Source organism: Leucopleurus acutus (genome assembly GCF_964270905.1).
Source record: "Leucopleurus acutus genome assembly, chromosome: 7".
In the NCBI taxonomy this organism is placed as follows: Eukaryota; Metazoa; Chordata; class Mammalia; order Artiodactyla; family Delphinidae; genus Leucopleurus; species Leucopleurus acutus.
Window position 1 is genome coordinate 108,095,645 of NC_139150.1, and position 22,694 is coordinate 108,118,338.

The 22,694-nt window shown below is 45.5% G+C and overlaps 1 protein-coding gene across 1 annotated transcript; it reads left to right on the forward strand.

Annotated features, from left to right (window-relative positions):
* The first annotated feature begins 2,374 nt into the window (after nucleotides 1–2,374).
* LOC309964081 (L-threonine 3-dehydrogenase, mitochondrial) lies at nucleotides 2,375–22,356 on the forward strand. Its single transcript, XM_082842717.1, has 9 exons — nucleotides 2,375–2,455; nucleotides 11,149–11,346; nucleotides 12,908–12,950; nucleotides 13,603–13,673; nucleotides 15,221–15,370; nucleotides 15,466–15,638; nucleotides 16,635–16,725; nucleotides 19,156–19,425; nucleotides 19,992–22,356. The coding sequence occupies exons 2-9, from the start codon at nucleotides 11,163–11,165 to the stop codon at nucleotides 20,129–20,131; spliced, it is 1,122 nt and encodes a 373-aa protein (XP_082698843.1). The 5' UTR covers nucleotides 2,375–2,455; nucleotides 11,149–11,162; the 3' UTR covers nucleotides 20,132–22,356.
* The last annotated feature ends 338 nt before the right edge of the window (nucleotides 22,357–22,694 follow it).

Below are 22,694 nucleotides of genomic sequence, written 5' to 3' on the forward strand. Positions count from 1 at the left end.
GCTCTGGGCCCTTCATGGTCACCAAAACCGTCAACTGAAAAGAAAAAAAAAAAAGCACAACCTAAAAGTTGAGAATTATGTTTTATTTAGCAGATTTTCTGAGGACTTAAACCCAGAAGATAGCCTCTCAGACTGCGCTGAGGGTTTGCTCCAAAGAAGTCAGGGAGGAACCAGGATATACAGGGGTTTTTGCAACAAAAACCAGGTAGTGGGAACATCAAAAGATTATGTTAAAGAAAACCAGACATCTCACATTAATGAATTTAGCACTTTTCTAGGTATGGGAAGATGCAAGGGTCTGGGTTAACTGAAATCATTCCTTTGAAACACACCTTAACTATCTAAGCCCAGTATCCTGATTTTCTCCATCCCATATGCCTTCAGGGTGCACAGTCGCGGGGATAGGGGGGCGGCAGCAATGGCTGCTGGCTTGATGTCTGCAACATCCTTTGTTTACTGATATGGCAGGTGACATTTTTCATCCATACCAGAAACCACGTCACCTTTCAGTCCCTTGGTAATCACGCCTTGTTCTTGCCCTGTCCTCAGGAGCAAAGGTTGAAGCCACGCTTCCTCCCCTTCCCCGCCACAAACAAGCAGCACCCTCACTGGGTTGCTCCACCCTGAAACATCCCTGTCTGCAACCCACTCAAAGCAAGTTCAGTGTCATCTCTGACCTCACCACAATCTTTGAGGAAAACAAAAATAACTCCTAATGATATGATGTGGTGTATTAGAAAGGGCAGTGACCCAGTGGCTGGGGCAGCATTCTGGTCCCCCTGGCCGTTGGGGAAATCTCTTCACCTGTCTAGGTGGGGCTCTACCTCTTCCTCTGTCAAGTGGGCACAGTGGCCTTGATAATCTCCTAGGTCTCTTGAGAGGCTAAAAGTCTAATTAAAATTTGAAAATTCAAGTGCACTAGAGAGAGACCCATAATGAAGGTCATGTCATATGAGAAAAAGTTGAAGAAATGGGGCCTTCGGGCTTCCCTGGTGGCCCAGTGGTTGAGAGTCCGCCTGCCGATGCAGGGGACACGGGTTCGTGCCCCGGTCCGGGAAGATCCCACATGCCGCGGAGCGGCTGGGCCCGTGAGCCATGGCTGCTGAGCCTGCGCATCCGGAGCCTGTGCTCCGCAGCGGGAGAGGCCACGGCAGTGAGAGGCCCGCGTACCGCAAAAAAAAAAAAAAAAAAAGAAATGGGGCCTTCTAAGAGTCTGTAAAACAGAAAGACATATTTCATAAAATCATGGATTCTTAATGTTGGAGGAGGCCTTAGAGCTGTTTTTCCAAACCCTAACGTGCACACGAACCACTTGGAGAGCCCCTTGAAATGCAGACTGTGATTTAGTAGGTCTGGGAGGGGGTTGTTTTCTCCAGGAACCACACTTGGAGGACCAAGCCTGTTCGGTATATCCGTGGTTCTCACCATGACAGCTCATGGGGATCACTTGGTTCTTACCTTGATAGCACATGGGGGTCACTCGAGAAGCTTAAAAAAAAAAACTTATGCCTGGGCTTCCTGCCGTCCCTCCTTCCCCCGCCGACGAGATTCTGATTTGTTTGGGAGGTTCCAGAACTCCCCGGTGATTCTAATCTGCAGCCAAGTCTGAGAAGCCACTCCCCTAGATCAGCGCTTCTCAACTTTAGCACAGATCATCATCACCTGGAGGGCTTGTTAAAACACAGCTCACAGGGCCCCAACGCAGAGATTCTGACTCAGCAGGTCTGGGGTGCAGCCTCAAATCTGCATTTCCAACAAGCTCCTAGGTGATGCTGACTCTGCTGGTCCGGTGGCCTTGGAGGTCATCTAATTTCACAGCGATATTTCCCATGTGGGAAACCAAGATGAAATGACCCTCTCAAGGTCTCTTTGTACCGTATCTCCTGACCCCGGTCCGGAGCTATTTCCCTTGCCAATCCTTCCAGCTTTCCCTTCGCGTCCCGCATTCCTCCTCAAGTCCACTGCTGAGCCGCTAAACGCCAGCACGGACCGGTGCTCTGGGGCTCCGGGCCCCTTGTGTTGGGAGGCCCTTGAGCTGTCCCCACCTGGACAGTCCCACGCGAAGACCTGCGGACTGGCTCTGCCGCTGCCGGGGACGCCGCACGCTGGGCTCGAACGCGTCCCTAGCCTTCTGCGAGCTCTCCTGAAATGGGTCGGAGGCGGAGCCCGCGTGAGGGGCGCGAGACGCCAGGAACACTACTGGGACCCTTGGAGAGGGTTACCATGGCAACCGACGCCCTCCCACTTGGTGATCCGACGCCCAAGCCAGGGCGGCCCGGACCGAAGAAGGGGATTGGTGCGCCAGGGGGCGGGATTGCGGGCAGAGACTATAAAGGCGCCGCGCGCGCTAAGCTCTAGTTTCTGTTCCGCGCTCCCGAACTTCTGGCCACGTGCAGCTGCAGCTCCAGCTCCGGCGCCGCAGCAGCGCGGCATCTCTGGGCGGCTGCGTCGGAAGGTCAGTGCGGAGGCGGCCGGATGCTTCCCCGGCGGCTGACCCCGGGGGCTGAGCCTCTTCAGAACCGAGGCTGACTGTGCAGGTCCTCTTGACCACATGGCCCCGCTGGCCCGATCGGTGTGACTCGGCGCGGGTCTGGAGACCCAGCGATCCCGAGCGCGAGCGGGGGTCCCCAGCAGTCGCCGCGGAGCTGGGAGGCCGGGGGAGGGCCGGGGCACTGCTGGGGTCGCCAGGTGCGGCTCCCGGCCCTTCCTACTTTTCTGAAGGGCACACCCTGCCAGATAATAGGGGCGGGAGCGGCTGTTCTCATAAAACCGGTTTATCCAGCCATGCTGGGAGGCGGAAGCCGGAGACTCGCGTGCGGCCCAAGTCCCCGCGTCTTCTTGGGTTCCCTTTCCCGGGCCGGCGCGCGTAATAGGGAGTATGGGGGCGCCCGCTCCGCGAAGCCAGATCTCCCTCTAAAACCCTCCATGTAGCTCACACTGAGAGCTCCGGGATTTTTTCCCCCGACCCTTTCTGGCTTTCGGATCAACCCCACCTTAAGTCTAGACTTTACCAGCTGGTTGATGGAGTCTCTACACTGACTGAGCAGTTTGCTAAGTGCTTTTCTAAATTGCTTTTATTAAATCCTCCCGGCAGTCTAATGTGGTGGTCCGATCATTTTCCCCTTTTCTAAGGATGGGGAGACTTGAGGTTTGGCGAGGTAGTGTACGCAGGCTCGCACGGCGAGCGAGGGAGGGCCGTGTCTGGCCTTGAACGCCCTCGGCTCGAGGGTGCTGTCCTCCTGGGGAGCGGTGAGGAGGAGTAGCCGAGCTGTAGGGGAGGAGGGGCGGGGGGGAAGGTGCCCCCTGCGCCACCACGAGGATGTTTCCTCTGTCCTCTCTCTTAGGTACCTGATGTTATCTCTTCTCTTGAGGGAGAAGAGTGGGGGTGATGGAAGGAGGGTTTGAGACTCAACGGACCTGGTTTGCAACCCCTCCTTTTGGTAATTAGTATCTGCCCGACCTTGGGCGGGTCAAAATTCCTTCTGCAAAATGGAGAAAAGATCCCAGCTTCAGAGTTACTCTGAGGCTTAAGTAAGAGTTTAGGAAAGCAGGTGCTTCGTCAGCGCTCAGTACTTGAGGTGCCTGATTTTTCCTTGGGTCATTACTAGGAAGAGGACACGTTTGCTTTTATGATTTAATGAACTGGAGGATGTAAAGCGGAGACTGCCTTGCAAATGTGTCTTACAAGCGTTATTAGTCCTGAGAAGCGTTATTAGTCTTCGGGGCCAGGAAGTTGTCAACTGGGCAGTGGCTGACCTTTGGTGAAAGCAGTTCCACTGGGTGCAGAGTAAGAGGCCCCACTTGGAGGGGCAGGGAACTCTCTGGAGATCCTTGAGATGGGAAGGGAAGGTAAAGGCTGGAGGAGAATAATAGGTTTCAGCAGGTTTATAAGCAGAGGGAAAAGAACCATTTAGGGGGTTCGGTGAGACAAGGGCTGGGGAGTTTGGACGGGACGGGGGTTTGATGGGTCTCTGGGGTGGCGTTGATCTCCACTGGGCGAATTTTCTAGCTCCTCAGTAGTATATGTATGCACTGACCATTTCTTGGGGCTGGATTTTTTTTTTTGGGGGGGGGGCTGGATTTTTTTAAAAATTTAAGTTGTGGCTTCAATTACATAACAAAATTTACCATCTTAACCATTTTTAAGAGTACAGTTCAGTACCGTCAGGTATATTCACAGTGGATCTCTAGAACTTTTTTATCCTGCAAAGCTGAAGCTATGCCTGTTAATTGAATACTCGTATCCCCTCCCCCTTGTTCCCACCCCTTGGCAACTACCTTTCTACTTCCTGTTTCTGTGATTTTTTTTTTGATTACTTTAGATAACTGGTATAACTCATATGAATGGAATCATACTGTATTTGGCCTTTTTAAATATAAATTTATTTATTTTTGGCTGCATTGGGTCTTTGTTGCTGCGTGCAGCTTTCGGCGAGCGGGGGCTACTCTTCCTTGCGGTGCGCGGGCTTCCCATTGCTGTGGCTTCTCTTGTCGCAGAGCACGGGCTCTAGGCACGTGGGCTCAGTAGTTGTGGCACACGGGCTTAGTTGCTCCGCAGCATGTGGGATCTTCCCGGACCAGGGGTCAAACGCACGTCCCCCGCACTGGCAGGTGGATTCTTAATCACGGTGCCACCAGGGAAGCCCACATTTGGCCTTTTGTGACCAGTTCATTTCATCCAGGATGAACCTCCAGGTTCATCCATGTTGTTGCATGTGACGGGATCTTCTATTTCAAGTCTGAGTAATATGCCATTGTCTGTATATACCACATTTTCTTTATCCATTCATCTGCTGGAGGCTGGATGCTTTTAGCTTCAGGTTAAATGTGCTGGAGACGTTAATACATCTGTATTTACTGTCTCCGTGGCTGAGAATGATTAGAGCTAGAAATCTGGGGAAAACACAAGACAGCAAGAATATTAAGGGAAATTGATGGCGCATTCTCAGGGAAAGGGCCTATTTCGTTGGTTTTCAATATTTCAAATTGGAGTTTCTTTTAATATTTCTGAAATAGAAGTATCTGTCTTCAGAGCAATCGCAATTGAATTAAGGTTTTGTTCCCCAGGAAACAGAAGTAATGTTTTCTGACAACAGGGGACATTCTGTTTATTGTGATGTAGACAGACCCCTGTTATTTCTTGGTTTCTTCTTCCTGCCTACCTGTTTGACGTGGTGGTTGAGTTCTGACATGCATCAGGCACTGCTAGGAACTGCTCAGTGGGACTCACAGCTCCATGGGAAAGGCAGCCATACTGGCTCCTGGCACCTAAAACCAACATGTCCAAAACCAAGCTCGTTTGTCTTCTTACCTGACCTGCTCCTCCAGAAAGCCCGTGCTCACAGCAGCACAACTTGGAAGGCTGTGTTATTCTCCTCCATTCCTTCACAAGTTGCCCCACATCCAAGCAGTCAAGGCCAGTTGGGCTCTGAGTCTGTATCTCTATCACCCCCACTGTCTTCCTGACGCCACTGCCTTCTTAGAGTTCTGCTCTGGTAAGTGCAGAAAGGGTAAATGCCGGGAGATGGGAAGAGTCATGTAACGGAGGCTTGGGCCGGGGAGACGCTCCATTATTTAAGGAGGAATGTCTGTTGGCCAGTTTCTTTTTCATCCCTTGGAGTTAAAGTAAGCAAGGAGCTTAGGGGAGAAGGTCTATGGACTCTCATCTGATCTTCAGTCATCTTGGACGGTTCCCCTGTATACGTTTAATAACTAGCTTGGCAAAGCAAGTTTTACTTTAGAACAGCTGTTCTCAAGTGTGATCTGGGGAGCCCTGGGGTTCCTTGAGACCTCTGTAGGGTCCATGAGGTCAAGGCTATTTAAAAAAAAATACTAAGAGACTGTCTGCCTTTTTCATTCTTTCTCTCTCAGGTGTATGGTGGAGTTTTCTAGAGGCCAAATGGCTTGTGATGAGCTTTTCCTCTGATGGCTAATGAGATGTGTGCTTGTGTACTCTTGTGTTTCTAGAATCTTCTAAGGATAGTAGGCTTAGAGTATAAATATGTGCATTTTCAGAGATGAACTCTGTTTGTTCTTAGTACTTCTTTGCATTCTTACTAGCTACCTGCAGTTATAGCTGCTATCATCTCTGGGGCCTGTTTTCTTTTAATAAGTCATTACTTTGAAATCCCTAAATTGAGTCTTGTGGGTATATGGAAAAGAACAAAAAGTTTATAGTCTTGATTTTAAAACTTTTCTAAAATTTTAAATGGTATAAAAATTCTTTTGAACTTAATATTTTATTCTAACATAAATTTATAAAAATATATAAACATTAATTTATATATTTTTTATATTTAAGGATAGATCAATGGTTTAAAAAGGGGAATATTAGAGGACTCGATTTTTTTCAACTCAAAGCTGTACCATGTGTATAAATGCTGAAAAAAAAATGAAACGGAGTTCTCTGACTCATGAAAAGAGGAATTTACTCCAAATAAATGTGCAGAACTAAATAATACATGAAAATATGAAGGCTTTCGTCAAGTTTTACAGATGTCAGAAATTTACCTTATGTGTCTGATGCCACAGAACTTTTTTGAATAGTATTTTGGTCGCAATAGCATTATTCTTAGACCAACCATTCATCATCTAAAGAAAAATAAAACAAATGAATTAAATGTAGATATGATGAGCTCTTTAAACGTCAAAAATTATTTGGTACAGCTTTCCAAACTAGAAAAGAAAAAGCTATTAAGATAGGTTATCAAATTGCAGTGGCTGGAGAAACACACAATAAAACCTTGTTTGGATGAAAAAGCATTGAAAGAAATAATAGCACTGCCACTTTGTAATAATACAGTAACTTGTCAAATTAAAGATTTAGCTGCAAACATGAAGACTAGTTTGGTATCTTGACAGAGAAGTGTATTTTTTCCTTACAAATGGAAGAATTTGTAGTCATGGCTGCACTTACCATTTTGTTTGTATTTATCTGGTATCAGCGCCAAAGCAATTATCAAAGAATATCTTTTTGGTGAACGTTTGACAGAAAACACAAATAGTGCCAAAGTATTCAGTGTGGAATAACTTTTTTGAATTTCATGGTTTATTCCGGAACAACTGTGTTGAATTTGCACTGACGGTGCACAAGTCACACCTGCTAAAAGTACTGGTGCCTTTGCAGGAATCAAGGCAGTGGCACTACGTGGTACTAGAAGTCATGGTATTCTTCACTGCCATGTACTTTCAGTGAAAAATAAAATTAGAAAATGGAAAGCTTTACTTAAGAATGCCCTTTATGAAGCAGTAGAAATGACTGATTTTATTAAATCTTGACCCTAGAGACATCTTTTTAACGTGTCATGTGGTAAGTGGATGTACTTGTTCCATATTGAAATATGATGGTTGTCTTGAGAGAAAGCGTTTCGTGTGATTGAATTGTGAGCTGAACTGGTCCCTGTTTTCAACCATTTTTGCTTGAAAGAATGACTGACAAACGATGGTTATTCACACCTGGATAATCGGCATACATTTTCTTAAAAAAATGAACCAAGCGAGCCTGCCAAGGTATTTGTTGCAAGTTAAGTTGTATCCACTACCGTGAATTTGACAGCTTCCCAATACTTAGGAATTTTCTGATGAGATCGGTGATAGCAACCAGTATGACTTTTGGGTATTGTACAGTGAAGTGTGTTAACAGTTGGAAGCTCTGCATAACTTACTGAACCAATATTTTCCAAAAAACAATGTATGAAATTACAAAACCATGCAGGAGTAAAAGATGTGTTCAAGGGACTTCCCTGGCGGACCAGTGGCTATGACTTTGCCTTCCAGTGAAGGGGGGGGTGCAGGTTCAATCCCTGGTCCGGGAGCTAAGATTGCTGCATGTCTTGCAGCCAAAAAACCAAAACATAAAACAGAAGCAATATTGTAACAAATTCAATAAAGACTTTAAAAATGGTCCACATCAAAAAAATCTTTTTTAAAAAAAGATGTGTTCAAAGCATTAGATATTACCAGTGGGTTTTAATGTAGCAGGTACAAAAGTTCACTGATAATGGCTTCAGATTCTACGTTGCAACTAACCTTGAAGAAACTAGCGTGTGTTGAGTTTTGGCTATCCAAGATGAGTATCCAGAATTATCTGAAAAGGCTTTCAAAATACGGCTTCCTTTCCCCACTGCTTTGCTTTGAGTCTTGATTTTCTTCATTTACTTCAATCAAAGCAGCAGACAGATTGAGTTAGAAGCAGATGTGAGAATCCAGCTGTTTTCTATGAAGGAAAACATCAAAGAGACAAGTAAATGGAAAACAGTGCCACTCAGTAAATTTTTTGTTTTGGAAAATACAGTTATTTTCATAAAATATGTTTATTTTAACATGTTTATTGGTTTTAAATGAACTCATTCATAGGTTAAATGTTTCTCAGTTTTGCTGTCTACTACAGCAAACATTGTTAGATAGACCCCACTTAAACGAAAGCTCTCTGTAGTCCCCAATTTTTAAGAGTGTGAAAGAGTCCAGAGACCAGAAAATTTGAGAGCTGCTGCCTTAAAAGTATCAAATTGAGTTTGGCAGTGGCAAGATAATAATCTTGACTTGAAAAAGCTACATGCGGTAGATGGTTGGAGGGTTTTTTGGGTTTGTTTTTAATGTACATGCATTGTTAATCAAAGCAATCCCATTAGAGGGACAGTAGAGCTGCTTGACGGTTAAGAACTGGGTTCCCTGAGAGGGGTGGTGCTTGCCATGGTTAAATGCTATAATTCAGAAAGATATTCACAGGCCTCTGGCCTGTCGTGAACATCAGATGTTACCTAGTAATAGTAGTGGAATAAGAACCAACTCAAGCATGAATTGTCCACATTGTTAAACTAAAATACTTTATATTCAATTAAGAATTTGTGCCTCTTTCATGCTTTCCCCTTCTGGGGAAAGAGAAGATGAACTGAGTCGTACGTATTTCACATCCCTGTTTCATACCTTCAGGGTTTACCTTTTCCCAGACTCCAGTGTCTTCAACCTTTAAAAGAAAAAAAAACTGAACTTCTTCACCTGTGGCCATCACTACTTTGCTTCTGGGAACTGAGAATTGTCTTTGAGTTTCAGATGTTCTGGTAAATCTGGCTGCTTCTTGGCTTCCTCGCCATCCTCTTGAACTTGCTGAAATAAGTGACTTTAAGAATCAAAGTTCTTACCTGGTCTCGGGTGTCAGCAGTGGCTGCAAAGATGGTTTGAAGGGATGATGGAAGAAAAGCTGGGGTCTCTCCTATGGCGACCTCCCTTCCAATCCGGAGATGTACCATCAGAAGGTTGTCTTCTGCTTGTCTGGAAAGTTAGCTGGGATGCAGGGCCTCAGGACCTTGGCGGGGCTGCGTCTCAGGCTGCGGATCTGATGGGCCAAGCCCCTGACCCAACAGAAGCCACTGGGGCTCTGCCCCGCCTTATTTCGGTGTCCTAAAGAACAAGACCTCTGTGGCTCACAAAAGGGTGTTCAAGCATAGGGTTTCAGCAGATTGTATTGCCCTTTTGTTTTGTATAATCTGGATTTTAGGGATTGCAGGAAAGCTTCTGATACCTCTGGCGGTTTTAACTTAGAATTACTGTTACCTACTCAAGGCACTGGGTTGAGGGGCCAAGTTCAGACCCTAAATGGGAAATGTCTCCAAGTATGGTTTACTTTTTCTTGTTTTATGATGCAAAATAGAAGATGGTTGAGATCTGGCCACTTCTTTGTGAGGGGGTTGGGCACTGGGGTCGCTCTGAAGGCTCATCCGCCAGTGCTGTTGGAAATCTGATGGCTGACAGACGTGGAGGCCACGGGCAGTGTGCAGAGTGCAAAGGCCTGAGCTTTGGGGGCAGGAAGGTCGCTGTTAGAACTGAGCAGCTCTGATCTGCTCTTGTGACATGCTTGCCTGGGTAAAGCTGACTAGGAAGGGGAGCTGGACTGCAATGAAATATACATGATCTGGGAACAGAGGAGAAAATGGCTTTTCTAAATGATCCTTCCTAAAGAGTTGGCAGTGAAACAGAAATTAGTCACAGCTTACTCAGTATTGCCGGGGGCCTTTTCACCTTAACTGTCTGCTTTTCTAGTCTGGTTCATCCTAACGATAACATCTGAGTTAGCACGAGAGTCACAGGGCTCTGTGTTATTTAATCGGGGACCTGTTCGCTCCTCGATGATTACAGTTGTGAAGATCTGAGGCCTTTGCGGGATCCATGATGTTCCTGGCATGGACGGCTCTGTACGCAGTAACCTCCGCCGTGACTTTAGATCCCAGTTGGTGTCAGCCCTGTGAGGCTCCAGTTCTAAATCTCGGCCAGTCTTTGTTTGCCTGCACTTTGCACCAGTGACGTTTATCCCCTTTTCACAGGGCTGGGCTCACGGGGCGGGCTCTTGACTGGCTCCCTGTCTGCGCAATCAGTAGTCTCTCTAGTTCGATTCACGAATCCGGAACGTGGCTTTGCTCGTGAGCCGGCAATCTTAGTGTTAGTTGTCGTTAAAGGGTTTGTGTTTTGAGGGGTCGGGAGGGTAAGCAGTGACATACTGAACTCTGCTTCTTTTGTTTGTTTTTTTAAATTTTATTGACATATAGTTGATTTACAGTGTTGTGTTAATTTCTGCTATACAGCAAAGTGACTCAGTTATACAGATATATATATATTCTTTTTCATATTCTTTTCCATTATGATTTGTCACAGGATAGTGAATATAGTTCCCCGTGCTATACGGTAGGACCTTGTTGTTTATCCATTCTATATATAATAGTTGGCCTCTGCTAATCCCGAACTCCCATTCCTTCCCTCCCCTACCCAGCCTCCCCCCTTGGCAACTATCGATACAAGTCTGTTCTCTATATCTGTGAGTCTGTTTTGTTTCGTAGACATGTTGATTAGTATCGTATTTTAGATTCCACATATAAATGATATGTGGTATTTGTCTTTGTCTAGCTTACTTCACTTAGTATGATAATCTCTAGGTCCATCCATGTTGCTGCAAATGGCATTATTTCATTCTTTTTGATGGTTGAGTAATATTCCAGTGTGTGTGTGTGTGTGTACACACACACACATCTTCTTTATCCATATTCATCTGTTGGTGGACTCTTAGGTTCCATGTCTTGACTAGTATAAATAGCGCTGCAGTGAACATTGCGGGGGGTGCATGTATCTTTTCTCAACTCTGCTCCTTTCGTGTTGCAGTGTCTGCAGAGATCATGCCGGTCGTTTGGATGCTGCGGCGGGTTGCCAGCCGGATGCTACAGAGACCGGCCTGTGGCTGCCAGGCTCCTGTCCTGCCCAGCCGGTTTCTGGGCACCTCCCCTCAGCAGATTCCAGCGGATGCCAACTACCACTCTACCTCGTTCTCTGAAGCGGACCAACCCCGCGTCTTAATTACAGGTTGGGTTTTTTTCTTTTTTCCACATTTGTGGCTTTGTTATTTTCTTTGTGTGCCGGTGTATTTGTTATTGGAATGTCTAACGTGCCGCCAGGTAACACTTATTAATCAGAAACTCCCTTTTCCACTCCTGGCTCCCTCCGAAATAGCACAAGTCCCCTGTCCTTATTTTGCCGCTGTTGCCAGGGCTTGGTTTCCCTGCCCAAATCTTTTATTGTCTGAAGGGAGGATCTGGGAACCTGAAGAGGCCCAAAAAGCTGCTGTGCGACTCAGTTCCCCTTTCCTGCGAGGAAGGGCCTGGGAGCCAAGGTGTGTGGATAGAACGTGGCCTCTGGAATCAGGCGCCTCTTTCCTTGGCCAGGCTTCTCAGGCCAGGCAGTTCCTGCACATGTGTATGGAAGAGACAGCCAGGGCCTGCCCAGGGCCCGAGGAACGCCTCACCGTCACCTCGTGACACTTGCGGCTTACTGTCCACGGACTGGCCCGCTGACCCCTCTCCCCTCGTAGCCACCCAACACCTGGTTCTGTATCTGCTCACTGCAAACTTGACCATCTGTCCGCAAGTTCTTCCAGCTGACTCAGGCCCCCCTCTGATTTGACTGACGTGTTTTATTGTCCTCTGTTTGCCGGAGTTTCATCCCTTGGCCTCACGTCCTTATCCTTCTTACATTCCTCAGTGTGTGTGTGTTTCTTTCACTGGCACCTCCTCTTCCTCTCCTGCTGTAACTGGGGTTCAAGTGAGGCCAGTTCCCTCTGCACTTCCCCCCTGACTCTCCCAGCTTCTTGTCTGTGTGTTTGGTTCCCTCCTCCCTGCACCAACAGAGCATCTTCCAGGGCCCAGTGTTACCGTCAGTGGGCTGGTTTCAGTCCCATGTTAACACACGCTTACAGGAAATCCCACTGTCCATATCTTCCTGCCTCTTACTTTCTCCCAAATGGAATCTAGGGTTGTATTCCCCTAAATGTGCTCCCAGACCCCTAGCTCTCCCATTTCCATCAATGGCATTTGTAAGCGTCCAAATTAAGACGCTGTAATACTCATCTTTAATGTTCTGAGCAGCTCCTTGCCCATCCAGATATCTGCCCCTTTTTCAGGTGACTTCTTGGTTTGTCCTTTCTTTCTCCCTTCCTGTTCCTCTCCAGGTCTAATGGAAGGAGGGTGCTCTGCATAATCTCAGCAGAGGCTGATAACAAACTATTATATCTAGCTTTGAGTGTTCTGGTACCCGTAGCAGATAATTTTCACAGCCCATCAAATAACAAAGGCGAAGCTCGTAGTGATTTCCTGACCAGGAGGTCAGGAAGGCCCTGCTCTTCTTACCTGTACCCTGGCTTCCCCTCAGCCCCTCTGTGCTGGAGAGCACTTTTGTCTCTGGAACTAATCTTACCTGTCCCCGATCTCTGTCATAGCTCCAAGGAGGTAATTCTGTTCTATCAGGCCAACCTGGGGCTTTATCTAGTTAGCTAAGAGTGCCAGTAGAGTTTTCTTCTATTATTACATACTGGGAATAATTGAATTGGTTAGATTTAGATTAAAGATTCACTTTTTTCTTCTTTATCCAGGGGGTCTTGGCCAGCTTGGAGTGGGGCTTGCTAGCTTTTTGAGGTAAGAGCTCGCAAAGTTTCAATTTAAATTCTGAGCTTTTCAGGGCTTGTCTTTGGCCCCATGTAACCATTGAATCTTTTCTCTCCCCTCTTGCTTCTCTCCCCTCTTGCTTACCTTAAGATGTCGTATGTAAATGACCGTTTGGAATGCATTTCATTGTGCCTCTTCATATCACAGACATTGTTTCAGGTCCTCGACTCAGCAGCCCCCAAGCTGGTCCTTCGCCCTCTGCCTTTCTTAGGTTAGGCAAAGTAAGACCTGCCTGCCAGTAAATCACTTGGTTTTCAGATGTTTGGGGGCAGAGGGAAGTACTGTATGTGTAGAAACTAAAAGGAACAGTGTGGGATTTGGAGAGTGGGATAAAAGGATAAGAGGAGAGAAGAACGGGGAGGCAAAGGGAAAAACTCAGGGGCACTGGGAAGAAATTGGTGACAGATACTGGGATGATAACGGGCTGAGGTAGAAGCAGGAGGTGCAGCCCTGAGTGTGGCTGCAACTGCAGGGCTGTGAGTTGAGGACAAGAGGGAAGAAAGGTGTGAAGAGGAGGGATTTGGAGGCTGACGGGACATGACAGTTCCTGTTGGAAAGACTGTTTTCATAGGACCTGTTATGTCCTCCGTGTACCAACTCATGTGTTTGATTTTCCCTTTAGGAAACGATTTGGGAAGGACAACGTGATTCTGTCTGACATTCGGAAGCCCCCTGAGCACGTCTTCCTTAGTGGTAAGAGGCTCACAGAGCAGGCAGAGAGGCAGCTCCCAGAATCGGTGTCACCGCTCATAACCAGGCTTGTGAATTAAAGAAAGAGGAGTATTTGAGGCACACCTGTGCCACTTAAAAATGTTTCATGGTTTTGTCCTCATTAGTTCTGTAAAAAGCCTACGGTACAGCTACTGCTTGTTCAAGGGATCCAAGGACAGGAGAGTTCTTCAGACCTTGACATGAAGTTGCGGAATAGTATCTTTGGATATTATTTGGAGCAGTATCTGTGGGATAAAACTGATTCCTGTCTTTCAGAGTTTTCAGTGAACTTAGCTCAGAGAGAAAGCAAACAAAAATCAAGTTCTGAAATGAGGAAAAGGAACTTTAAATTTTGGAGAAATTAATCCTCATGTTTCAACGTGAACTTGTTCTTAAACTACTGTGCACACACACAGACCCCAGACTCCTCTAGTCAGGTTGTCTACACCTCAAAGATGTTTTTATAATTCCAGTCCTTCCTGGTTCTGTGTCAGCCTTTTGCTGTTTACCATGGGGAAGAGCGGTAATTTGCTGAAAGTGGGGGAAATTGGCACAAAAAATCGGCTCGGCCTCTAGCCTAACCAGATGTGGCGAACTCTTAATTTATAGTTCTTTTATACCATGGTGGGTTTTTTGTTTTTGTAAACCCATTTCTCTATTCCTTTAAAATATGCAACTTTTTTTTTTTTTTTTTGCTGCACCACGCGGCATGCGGATCTTCCCCAACCAGGGATTGAACCCGTGCCCCCTGCACTGGAAGCGCAGAGTCTTAACCACTGGACCACCAGGGAAGTCCTAAACTATGCAACTTTTTTTTTTTTTTTTTAAAGGGAACACTATTTATTTTTGCTGTGTTGGGTCTTCGTTTCTGTGCAAGGGCTTTCTCTAGTTGTGGCAAGTGGGGGCCACTCTTCATCGCAGTGTGCAGGCCTCACTGTCGCGGCCTCTCGTTGGGGAGCACAGGCTCCAGACGCACAGGCTCAGTAGTTGTGGCTCACGGGCCTAGTTGCTCCGCGGCATGTGGGATCTTCCCAGACCAGGGCTCGAACCTGTGTCCCCTGCATTGGCAGGCAGATTCTCAACCACTGAGCCACCAGGGAAGCCCTATGCAACTTTTAAGCAGGGTGAAATCTCTGTGTGCCTATAGGTTTGGCAACTCAAGCCAGTTGCCCAGTCATTACTCCAGTTCTTAATTTTATTCTGTTTGATACTGGCAAGCTACTTAACCTCTCTATGCCTCAGTTTCCTCATCAACAAAATATCTGCCTCGAAGGCTGTGAGAGTTAAACATACAGAAAGCCCTTAGAACAGCACCCAGCAGGTGTGTGTCCTGTATAAGCATTAGCTGCTGTTAGCCGTGGGGTGGCTGGGATTTGTTATTCTCCGTAAGGAAAATGCTGGGGAGTGTCCAAGTTGTTGTTATCAAGTCGGTACCAGTGGAATTCAAAGTCAGCGGGGGAGGGGAAAAGATCTGTTGAGCTTTTCAAGCCCGGAACTCTTTTACTTCCTGGTTTCACTGCTCCTTGCAGGCCCGTTTATTTATTCCGACATCCTGGATTACAAGAATCTGCGGGAGATCGTGGTGAACAACCGTGTCACCTGGCTGTTTCATTACAGCGCTCTGCTCAGTGCAGTGGGAGAAGCAAACGTGTCCCTGGCCAGAGCTGTGAACATCACTGGTGAGTCTCTGGGTCTTGCCCCAGATGACCCGTCTGCCAGATTTCCCAGTTCTTTGGGAAGAGGTTTCCCAGTTTGCGACATCTGCTTGTTTCAGGACTGCACAATGTCCTGGACGTTGCCGAGGAGCACGGTCTGCGATTGTTTGTGCCAAGCACCATCGGGGCGTTTGGACCTACTTCTCCGCGGAACCCAACCCCCGATCTCTGTATCCAGAGACCCAGGACTATCTACGGGGTGTCCAAGGTCCACGCGGAGCTCATGGGCGAGGTAAGCATCACTTGGCAAGATGACGCAGTGTTTCCTCTTCTATTTCTGCCTCAAACACCGGCTGGTTCATCCTTGGAGGGGACTCTCTCCCTCCCTTAATCTCTGCCCCCAGAAATGCTCGGGGACTGAGTGTGTTTGCCAAGTGGTCAGTACCGACAGCTCCAGAGGAATCCTCAGTCCTGTGCTAACACAACACTTCGTACACGCCCCTCGAGTGGCACCCCGTCTTTGGTTTGCTGCCCATCTTATTTGTACTGCACTGTTCTTTCAGGTTCCCAATACTGGTAGTTATCAGAGGTAATTTTAAAATAACCTCAGACATCTTTTTGGTTTTTTTTTTAATACGCTTTTTCTTTATAACTCTATAGCACATTTTAGCCGGTTTCTGATCCTTCATCTAATATATCACAGTCACCATCTTTCCCTGTACTCTTCCCCGCACTGCACCTCAGGACAGGCTTGTGGAGGTTTGTTCAGGACTGTGTGCAGGGTCTCCCTTCCAAAGAAAGGCTGGAAATCCTTACTCTCGGCTGATCTGTTATTTACAGTGTTATCTAGTGATGTTATCAGCAGAATGACGATTCTTTGAAGATAAAAACTTCAGGGTTATTTGTTAAAGAAAAATGAGTGACTGTTAGCAATTCTAGAGCCTTCATTTCCTTGAAGAGGATTTATTTTTATTTATTTATTTTTTCACTTAAAAAATATTTATTTGGCTGCGCAGGATCTTCATTGCAACATGCGGGATCATTTCTTTTTTTTTCTTTTTTTTTTTTTTGGTTGCAGCATGTGGGATCTAGTTTCCTGACCAGGGATTGAACCTGTGCCCCCTGCATTGGGAGCACAGAGTCTTAACCACTGGACCCCCAGGGAAGTTCTATGAGGATTTTAATATGACTGTATGGGATGAAGTTTCAGGAGAAGGCTATTATTTCTTTGCATTGCTCTACCTGATTTAAAAGATTCTTTTTAAAGTAAGTTTTCTCTTTTTTGTAGTATTATTATTACCGGTATGGGTTAGATTTCCGATGCCTGAGATATCCTGGAATTATTTCTGCTGACTCCCAGCCTGGAGGAGGAACGACTGGTAAGTGTTATTTTCGATTTCTTTTTTTACATAAGATAAGCTTTCTAATGGCCGGGCAAAGTGGAGATGGATCTGTTGTCTTTTTAGTCGTATGCTGACCGGAGTTTTTGCATCCTTTCTGGGAAGTGCATCTGAGAAGCTCATTGAACCCTACTGACTTAAACTTAAACTCATGCCGATGCTGTAAGTCCAGTGGGATTGGCCACCCACAGTGCCGGAGTCAAACTGACATTCGAGTTTGTTACCCACAATGTAGGAAGACACCAAATGAGAAATCACCTCTTGGGAATTCCCCGGCGGTCCAGTGGTTAGGGCTCGGCGCTTTCGCTGCTGTGGGCCTGGGTTCAATCCCTGGTCGGGGAACTAAGATCCCACAAGCCGCGTGGTGCGGCCGGAAAAGAAAAGCCTCTTTCTTTGAATCTACCTTTGTTTCTTCATACAGAGAGTTCTATTAAAATGGATTCTGCATCTTCAGAAAGAACATAAGCGTTGCTCCCGCCGCTCTTGTCATCGTGTCTATTGCTGTTTATCCAAATTGTCTTAGCGTTTATTTCGGAAAAGCTTGCCCCCAAATGAGAGTGGGTTACTGCTCATCTCTAGTGCCGTCGGTTACTTGTCTGTTTAGGACCCTGTATTATTCATTGGTGACTGGAGCACCAGGTCTGCTTAACTTCATTTTTTTCTTTTTTCTTTTACCGAGGAATAGTGAATTTATGATATTGTATACGTTTCAGGTGTACAACATAGTGATTCACGGTTTTTAAAGGTTGTATTCCATTTATAGTTATAAAATATTGGCTAGACTCCCTTGTCTGTACAATGTATCCTTGTAGCTTATTTGGTTTCTGCATAGTAGTTTGTACCTCTTAATCCGCTACCCCTATCTTGCCCCTCCCCACTTCCCTCTCCCTACTGGTAACCACTAGTCTGTTCTCTACGTCTGGGAGTCTGTTTCTTTTCTGTTGTATTCACTAGTCTGTTTATTTTTTAGATCCCACATATAAGTGATATCATTTATTTGTTTTTCTCTGACTTATTTCACTAAGCAAAATACCTTCCAAGTTCATCCATGTTGTTGCATATGGCAAATTTTCATTCTTTTTTATGAGTGAGTAGTATTTCATTGTGTGTGTGTGTGTATACACATATATATTTATGTATATATATATACACATATATATATATATGTATACATACGTGTGTCACATCTTCTTTATCCATTCATCTGTCGATGGACACTTAGGTTGCTTCCATGTCTTGGCTATTGTAAATAGTGCCGCAAGGGACATTGGGCTGCGTGTATCTTTTCGAATTGGTGTTTTCGTTTTCTTCGAATATGTACCCAGGTCATATGGTGGTTCTATTTTTAGTTTTTTGAGGACCCTCCCTACTGTTTCCACACTGTTGTTGTTATCATTTTGGACTTGAGTATGCGTTATATTCAGTAACTCCCACATTAGAGATCCCTCCCATATGAGGGCTTCTGAGATACAGTGTAAAAGATACTTGACAAAATCCAAGGGGTTTTTTACTGTAGATTTGTAGTATTGTCTGAAGTCCGAGAGGGTCGTGCCTCCAGCTTCGTTCTTTTTCCTCGGGATCGCTTTGGCAATTCTGAGTCTCTCGTGGCTCCATATAACTTTTAGGGTTATTTCTTCTAGTTCTGTGAAAAGTGTCATGGGTAATTTGATAGGGATCGCAGTAAATCTGTAGAGAGCTTTGGGTAGTATGTCCATTTTAACAATACTAATTCTTCCAGTCCAAGAGCATGGGATATCTTCCCATTTCTTTGAATATCTTCAATTAAAATTTGAGGGATTTTAAAAGTGCCTTTGGTTTTGGTTACTTTAAAAAATTTTGCCTTAATGTGGTGCATCTCCAAGTGTGCACTGGGAACCCCTGGGAATCCTTGAGACCCTTTCAAGGGGTCCAGGAGATCAAAACAATTTTCCTATCAGTACTAAGATGTTGTTTGCCCTTTTCACTCTCCTTTACAAGTACACCGTGGAGTTTTTCAGAGGCTACATGTTGTGTGTAGCGCAGTGGACTGAACACAGAAGCAGAGATTCCCGCTGTCGCCCATTAAGACAGTAGAGAGGTTTTCAAAATGTAAAACACGCTGTTCTTCTCACTAAATTTTCTCTTGTTTGGAAAATACGTTCTTTTTCACATAAAATATTATACATGTGAATGTGTGGGTTTATTATTGTCAATTTAAAATGCAGAAATTTTTTTTTAATTCTCGGTTGATTTGTGATATAGTAGATGTTGCTACAGCTCACCTTAATAAAACCTCTTTGGGGATCCTCAGTGATTTTTAAGCACATAAAGGGGTCCTGAGACTAAGACATCTGAGAACCACTGCCTTAATGCAAGAGGTTCACTCACCATTTTGTTATGAGAAGACCCACAGACCAGATTCTCTTTCAGACTACGCCGTCCAGATTTTCCATGACGCCGTCAAGAATGGCAGATTTGAGTGCAACCTGAAACCCAGCACGAGACTTCCGATGATGTACATTGATGACTGCCTGCGGGCCACCCTGGAGGTCATGGAGGCCCCAGCAGAGTCCCTCTCCATGAGGACTTACAATGTCAATGCGATGAGCTTCACCCCCGCGGAGCTGGCCCAGGAGATTCTCAAGCACGTTCCAGAATTCCAGATCACCTACAACGTGGATCCCGTCCGACAGGCCATAGGTTGGTACACCATTGCAGAACCCCTCAAAGCCAAAATTAAGCTTCAGTCCGCCCCACGAGTCCTTGAGAACATAAACGGAGGAAGATAAGGAGAGCTCAGCACCTTCCCAAGGGGCCCGACACCTTCTGGAGAAGGAGCTGCTGTCGCACCAGAGCCAGCAGATGCTGCGGTTTTGGGAAATGATGTCTAAAGTGGGTGAACTAGAACCGTCCAAATAAAACAGCTTGTTCTCACTTCACCATTTGCCAGTTTAAACGTAAAACCAGCAGGTGTAGTAGGAGAGCAGCCCTGGGTTCTCAAAGGCTGTGACTGTGCCCCTGTGTGAGTGCCATCTGAGCACAGCAGCCCCACCTTACAGGTCTGCATGAGACTTTCCTCCGAGGTGACAGACTTCTAATCTAAGAAGGGGACTGTGTGTGTGCCCATAATAGCTGCTCTGCTCAAGGGGGGATTTCAAATAGGACGTTTCTTTCGTGGATGATAATCCTTTATTTAAAATGTTCTAGACCTTTTTGCAAATCTAGAGCCTGAATAACTTAAGCTCCTCTTCCATATCTTGTCCTAGCCGATAGTTGGCCAATGAACTTTGATGATAGCAACGCCCGGAAGGACTGGGGGTGGAAGCACGATTTTGACCTCCCGGAGCTGGTGACGACGATGTTGAACTTCCACGGTTCCGAGAGCAGAGTCGCCCAGGCTAACTGAAGGGGCCGGAGGAAGAGCTCGTGAGTCCTGGGCGGCTGTCCAGGGAAAGTCAAAATAACCCCGAGATTCCAGACCCCGAGGAATCTAGATGATGTGGAGTTGAAGGACTAACTGGACTGTTTTCGCAGCTCATGTGGAACTGCCAGATGGAGGATTGACTTGGCTTTAGCGTTTTCTCAATGCTGTAGGTTTGGTGGCAGGACCTCTGGAGCCTTTGCTGTCTGCCTAAACTTGTCCAAACACACAAATCACAGAATGAACACTTAAGTCATAATAGTTTTCCATTTCCTTAGTTAAGATGAAGGAACCATTTCCGAGAAGGTCCAAGTATGTGATGTTTGTATTAAATTAAACTTAAATATCGCTCCTAAGATTCCATTATTCTCTTGACTAAGACCGAAGATTACATTTTAAAGACTATCAAAGATAATCTCCCATTTTAAAAGAATTCTTTGCTATCCCATCAGAACATAAAAAATGCCTGATGTATTAATCCCGTGTTCACAACGTTCAAGAGATTGATTGATTGTTGATTGATTGATTGATTTTTGGCTGTGTTGGGTCTTCGTCGCCGCGTGCGGGCTTTCTCTAGTTGCGGGAGCGGGGGCTACTCTTCGTTGCGGTGCACAGCCTTCTCCTTGCGGTGGCTTCTCTTGTTGCACAGCACAGGCTCTAGGTGCACGGGCTCAGTAGTTGTGGCTCACGGGCTCTAGAGCGCAGGCTCAGTAGTTGTGGCACACGGGCTTAGTTGCTCCGCGGCGTGTGGGATCTTCCGGACCAGGGCTCAAACCCGTGTCCCCTGCACTGGCAGGCAGATTCTTAACCACTGCACCACCAGGGAAGTCCCTGTTCAAGAGATTTTTAATGTGTCAAAAATGATCACTTCTAATTTATTTGTCTGTAAGAAGATATACTGGTAGGAAACTAAGAATATCAAGAGATGATCTAGGGGCCTTCCCTGGTGGTCCAGTGGTTAGGACTCCACACTCCCAATGCAGGGGGCACGGGTTCAATCCCTGGTCAGGAAACTAAGATCCCATATGCCACACAGCGTGGCCAAAAATAAATAAATAAAATTTTTAAAAAAGAAAAGAAAGAAAAGAGATGATCTAACTAGTAAAGGGGAGCACCTCTTACTTTAATTGCCTTCCTGTTGGTGAGCTGAGGGGTGGTGACCGGGACTGTGATCCCTTACCTGCCATATCAGCCTCCGGAGGAGCTTGTCTAAATATACAGGTTTCTGGGCTGTACCCCTTCAGGTGGATTCAATTGATAGAGATGGGAATCTCGAAGGACCACTGGTTATTCTCTTCCAGCTTCGGCCCCCTAATTTAGACCAATCCCAAACACGATTTTCTAAAGAGAGCTTCCTTACTACAGCCTTTCTATATACACTCTTAGGTGAGCCTTCAGAAAAGCTACTCTAACCCTCTGAAGCAGTTACTGTCTAAATATATAGACTTACTTTCTCCAGCTACCTCAGGATGTGCTGCCCCTGAAATCACTGGAAAGTGAAACTCCAGTCAGTCGATCAGGGATCTCATGGACACAGCTGTCAAGGATTAAAAGGCATTTCTACTATCTGCTTAATGACAGTGTTATGTATTTGGAACTTGTAACTGCTCGGTAGAAGCGTGAATTGTTTTCTTTTGAGGCGTAATTGGATTTGAACTTCTAGATAATTATTTAATAGTTATGTTGATACAGTTTCCTTCCCTACTTAGTATAATTAAGCTTACATTTGTACGTTTGATTTGCTACAACCAAACAGCTAGTGTTACGGTCTTTTATTTTCTTTTTACAATTTTATTGAGATATGTTTCCCATACCATAAAATTCACTCATTTAAAGATTGCAGTTTAGTGATTTTGCAGTGTATTCAGAATCGTGCAACCGTCACTATAATCTCATCTTAGGCCATTTCAGCATCTCACAAAAAATCCTTCCCCAGCCTACACCACTACTAATTTACTTTCTGTGTCTATGGATTTGTCTTTCTGGATATGTCACATAAGTGGAATCATACAATATGTGGTCTTTTGTGAGTGGCTTCTTTAATTTAGCATAATGTTTTCAAGGTTCATCCATGTTGTAGCATGTGTCAATGCTTTATTTCATGGCTAAACAGTGTTCCGTTGTGTGAATGTACGACATTGTTTTGTCAGTTCAGCAGCTGAGAAATGTTTAGGTATTTGCACTTTTTTTTAGTTTTTAGGAATAAATGCTGTTATGAATACTGGAGTAGATAATTTGGTTTTGAAGCTCATTAGAAACAATATTTCTAATCGTTCAGTTTGAAAAACAGTTGTTCTCTTAATTTATTCTCAATTATCTTAAAGGAACAGAAATTAATTCCTTCCTTCCATGTGAAGGGCAGAAGCAACTGAATTGAATGACCCTTTGTCCCGTAGACCCTAGTCTTCCAGAGTTTCCACCAGGTTCCTCGCATGACCTTGTAACTGGGGCCCTCTGGAGGGATTTGTTCTAGAATGGCTTCCTTTAATCCTTCTAAATCTATAAATGCACCTCCGGAAGAACCTCAAAGAAGCATAAAAGAACAAAT